Source organism: Microtus ochrogaster, chromosome 10 (assembly GCF_000317375.1).
Source record: "Microtus ochrogaster isolate Prairie Vole_2 chromosome 10, MicOch1.0, whole genome shotgun sequence".
NCBI lineage: Eukaryota > Metazoa > Chordata > Mammalia > Rodentia > Cricetidae > Microtus > Microtus ochrogaster.
Genome location: NC_022016.1, coordinates 57499555 through 57502058, shown reverse-complemented (window position 1 = coordinate 57502058; position 2504 = coordinate 57499555). Strand labels below are relative to the sequence as shown.

At 48.2% G+C, this 2504-nt stretch overlaps 1 protein-coding gene across 1 annotated transcript in view; it reads left to right on the top strand.

Annotated features, from left to right (window-relative positions):
• The first annotated feature begins 805 nt into the window (after window positions 1–805).
• Window positions 806–2504, top strand: part of Zmym6 (zinc finger MYM-type containing 6) — a 45220-nt gene continuing 43521 nt past the window's right edge. Inside the window, exons 1-2 of the mRNA XM_005353226.3 lie at window positions 806–1091; window positions 1937–2083. Coding sequence (XP_005353283.1) covers window positions 1994–2083 — 90 coding nt within the window. The 5' untranslated portion in view covers window positions 806–1091; window positions 1937–1993. The remainder of the gene's footprint in view (window positions 1092–1936; window positions 2084–2504) is intronic.

Below are 2504 nucleotides of genomic sequence, written 5' to 3'. Positions count from 1 at the left end.
AATTTTATTTTAATTTTTCCAGACAAAAATGTATACCATATTAGAATTTCTGTCACTATTATGTGGAATGATACATTATTGTATAGCAGTAACTTTGATTAATAAATGCCCAAGTTTTATGTTCTCCTAGCATCTATCTTTTTAAGGACAAGGTCATTATAGAATAAAACAGAGTGGTGGGTTGTGGTAGCCCACGCCTTTAATCCCAGGACTCTGGAGACAGGCAGGAGGATCTCTGTGAGTTCGAGGTCAGCCTGGTCTACAGAGCGAGTTCTAGGACAGTTAGGGCTACACAGAGAAACCTTGTCTGGAAAAATTAAAAAAAAAGAAAGAAACCAGAAGAGGGTATATACAGTGGCACCTAACACTCCTCATGTTTTTTTCAAACGCTTCCTTCCACGTTTTCATGGCTCAACCTACGTCTCTTTAAGACGTCAGTCAGAAAAGAAACGAGCATTCTGGGACGGTCGCTCGGTTCCAGGTCCACGGCATGCTGGGAAAAGAGGGCGGGATCATGCCTGGAAACGGCCAATTACCTTAGGGCTAGGGCCTAAGCAGGAGTGCGCACGCGCAGTTGGCAAAGCATTGCGTTGCAATGGCTCGGGCGCTTTCGGGAAAGGCATTTGTTGTCCCCACGGAGGACCCTGAATGCTGTTGTGCATTGCCAGTCTCCCACCCCCTCGGAGGCAGCTAGGTGACTGGAGGTGGCTGTGCAGAGGGGCTGTAGGCGGCCGCTCCAACTTCTGGGTTTGTGGGCGGGACACCGCATCACGTGCCCAGACGAGGGGGCGTGTCCACCACGTGACCAGACGTCGCAAGGGCAGCTGGGTATTTCCTGTGACTGGGCCCGGCACCTTCAGGCGTGGGCGGGGCGGCGGCTGGTCACGTGACGCGGCGGCAGCGAGTCCGGCGAGGGTTGCTGGGGTACCCGGCAGTGGTGTTGGGGCGCTTCGGGGGCTGCCTGCCGCCACCGCCTCGCGCGCTCTGTTGCAGAACGCGTTCCTCCGCTGGCTGGTGGGGAATTCTGCTTGCGAACCGGAACGAAAGGAGCGCTTGCGACTCCTATATTGTTACAGCCGTGTCAAGCGGTGGTAAGTTCTCGATCTTGGCTTCGCGACAGGCTTTTATAACTCCGTGCTTTTTGCGGCTGCTTGGATTGATGAAAGGCCTTTTGCGAGGGTTCTTTTTATCTTTTAAGCCTTCGTTTGTACGTTTGGGAATCTGAAGAGCAACCAGAAGACTGCTTATAGCAGCGGTTCTCATATTTGCATTAGGATTCATAACAGTGGCAAAATTACAGTTACGAAGTAGCAACGAAATACTTTCATGGTTTTTGGGGGGGTCACCATATCCCGAGGAACTTTATTAAAGCGTCGCAGCATTAGGAAGGTTGAGAACCAGTGGCTTATAGGAAGACAGGCCTGACCTCCATGGAGGCTCCAAGAACGTCCAGTTGGTCCACTTGCAAACGGGAACTTAGTGTTGGCTTGTGCTGACACCTTAGGCTCTGAACTAGCTTGGAGTCAAGAAAAGGGCGCTTGATTCCAGCGCAGGCCGAGTTAGAGGGGACGGTTAGGCAATTGCCTCATTTTGAGAAAGCAAAGCTAACTTGCACCTCAAGTCAGTGCCTATGCAATCAGGAATTGTACTGAGTTCAGTTCTCCAAGAGCTTGGTAGCTTCCTCCCCTGGCTCGTTTGGCCAGTCTACATCTCAGCAACCTTCATCATGGTAAAGACCATCACGCTTGTCTGAGGCCCTAGGGGAGTGAGAGCTTTGACGGAAAGACTTTCCTCATTAAAAGGTAGCTAACCCAGGAACAGGAAGAAGTTTGAGTCCTGGAAGGGTTGACGCTTCAAATGCTGGAGCCTGAGCTATTAACACACGAATATGAAGGAAAACAAAATCCGAGTATCAATTCTTTATATTATGTTTTAGGAGTCTAGCTAAGAAGTCTTCATTTTAAACGGGAGAAGAACTCTGAACAAACAGAGAATGAAAGAACCCTTGGATGGTGGCTGTGAGAATACACTGGCACAACAAGGGCTTCTGGACAGAGTCAAAGAGGAGCCTGATAATGCTCAAGTAAGCGTTTTCTCTTGACTTTTAAACTATTAAAAGTTAGAGTCGAACATGGCGGTTGACAGCTTCTGGTTTCTAAGTTTGTGGAATTGGTTCTTTTTTTAAACCGTTAGATGTGTGCTATGAAGGCTGAGGGATAGTTAAGTAGCAGAGTGCCTTCCTAGCACTCTGAGATACCGTGTTCAGTTCTCAGTGCCCGTCGAAAGTGAATAGATGGTCATGTTTTGAATGTACCCTCCAAATTTCATTCACTGGAAACTTGGTTCCTGATGCATTGTTGCTGGGGGTGGTAATCCTATGTGCAGATTCAGATTCTGTCATTACCAGGAGTGAGTTTTCTGTAAGTGCCAGGTAAACTCCTCTTTGCTTGCTGTCTTGTTCTTTCTTGGATGGTCTTCACCTTTTTTTTTTTTTTTTTTTTTTT